This window comes from Medicago truncatula, chromosome 5 (genome assembly GCF_003473485.1).
Source record: "Medicago truncatula cultivar Jemalong A17 chromosome 5, MtrunA17r5.0-ANR, whole genome shotgun sequence".
In the NCBI taxonomy this organism is placed as follows: Eukaryota; Viridiplantae; Streptophyta; class Magnoliopsida; order Fabales; family Fabaceae; genus Medicago; species Medicago truncatula.
The window spans coordinates 33,963,383-33,964,688 of NC_053046.1; the positions used below are offsets into that span (position 1 = coordinate 33,963,383).

The 1,306-nt window shown below is 35.3% G+C and overlaps 1 protein-coding gene across 1 annotated transcript; it reads right to left on the minus strand.

Annotated features, from left to right (window-relative positions):
* Positions 1-293: 293 nt before the first annotated feature.
* LOC120580680 (E3 ubiquitin-protein ligase SINA-like 10) lies at positions 294-1,306 on the minus strand. The gene is made up of 2 exons (XM_039834735.1): positions 1,226-1,306; positions 294-947 (listed from the first exon to the last, which is right to left on the minus strand). Exons 1-2 carry the CDS (start codon positions 1,304-1,306, stop codon positions 294-296), a joined length of 735 nt encoding a protein of 244 aa, XP_039690669.1.

A 1,306-nucleotide genomic window follows, 5' to 3' on the forward strand; every position in this document is an offset into this window, starting at 1 on the left:
CACCAACTATCAGTCACTCAGGTCACGCTCTAAATGTTCAATTCTGGACTTGTGGTGCTACAGCCACACTACTCAAAACCACAACACATCGGTGTTAAATGATATGAATTTGTTTAAAATGTTTTGGTTGATGTGGAAAGGAATACAATTTAGATCAAATACAACATGTTATGGTGGATGTAACAATTAGGGGTGTAAGAAGTAATAAATATAGTTGCCATTTTGGAGCCATGCTTCGGATCATTGAATTACATTGCCTGAGGACTCTAAGTCACTGACTCTTTTCAATTAAATCAAACTCTACTGCAGGAGTCACTGCACCTATCTGTGAGAATTACTATAAAAGAAGAACCAAATGGAATCAAAAGGAACTCTGAGGAAGGAGTTGCGAACGCAACACGTTGAACATCCTTTGCAAAAGACTGCAATTTCAGTTTGCACATCTGAGACCTAGCCAATATATAATATCTATATTCAGACTCGAAAGAGTTTGGACCAATACAGCAAATATTGATAGCATTTCCCAAAAGTGTAGCTCTATTATAGAGAATAAATAGTTTGCCATAAGTTTCCTCTTGAAAAACAATGGTTTCATCATTAGACTTGATGTAGACAATTAAGGAGTGACCATAAGAAAATTTGATATGAGAATCCCCGTGTTTATCGCTGAAATGCTTAGACAACACTTCTGATGATGCAACAAAGTCACAGCTTGAAACAGGGCAGCAACATGGCACATGGATGCATTCTTCTTCATGCTTCCTCTTTCCAATGCAACTTATTTTCTCATTGCAACCATGATTTACATTCGGACATGACATTTCAATAGATAGCAATAGATTCTCAATGGCTTTACAACGTTTTGAGCTAATACGCAACGAGCACTTGTGACGCTTGTTCCCAAGTTTAGGATAGCAGGTAGAGCAAAAAATATGACCATTATCACACTGTAGTGCAACATAAAAGAAAATAATCAAATTAGACTAAGAACCATTTGCTAGAATAAAATAAAACATATGTTCCCGTTTTCTTTATTTTCTTCAATTCCAACAAACTATAGAGCTACAACTTTTTACATTAAAAAAGGTACAACAATAAAGAATTCATAGATTCATTCGAAGGAACAACCAAGTATCCTTCAGCATGCAACATTTTTAACATAAAAAACATTCGAAAATTTGCAAATGACAAAAATAACTTGTTAAAAAGAAAATGAGATGCATACCTGAAAGACGGGAATAGTTAAGGGCTGAGAACAATTGCAGCAATCAAGCAATTTTGGGTTGGAATACATCAGATGATCCAT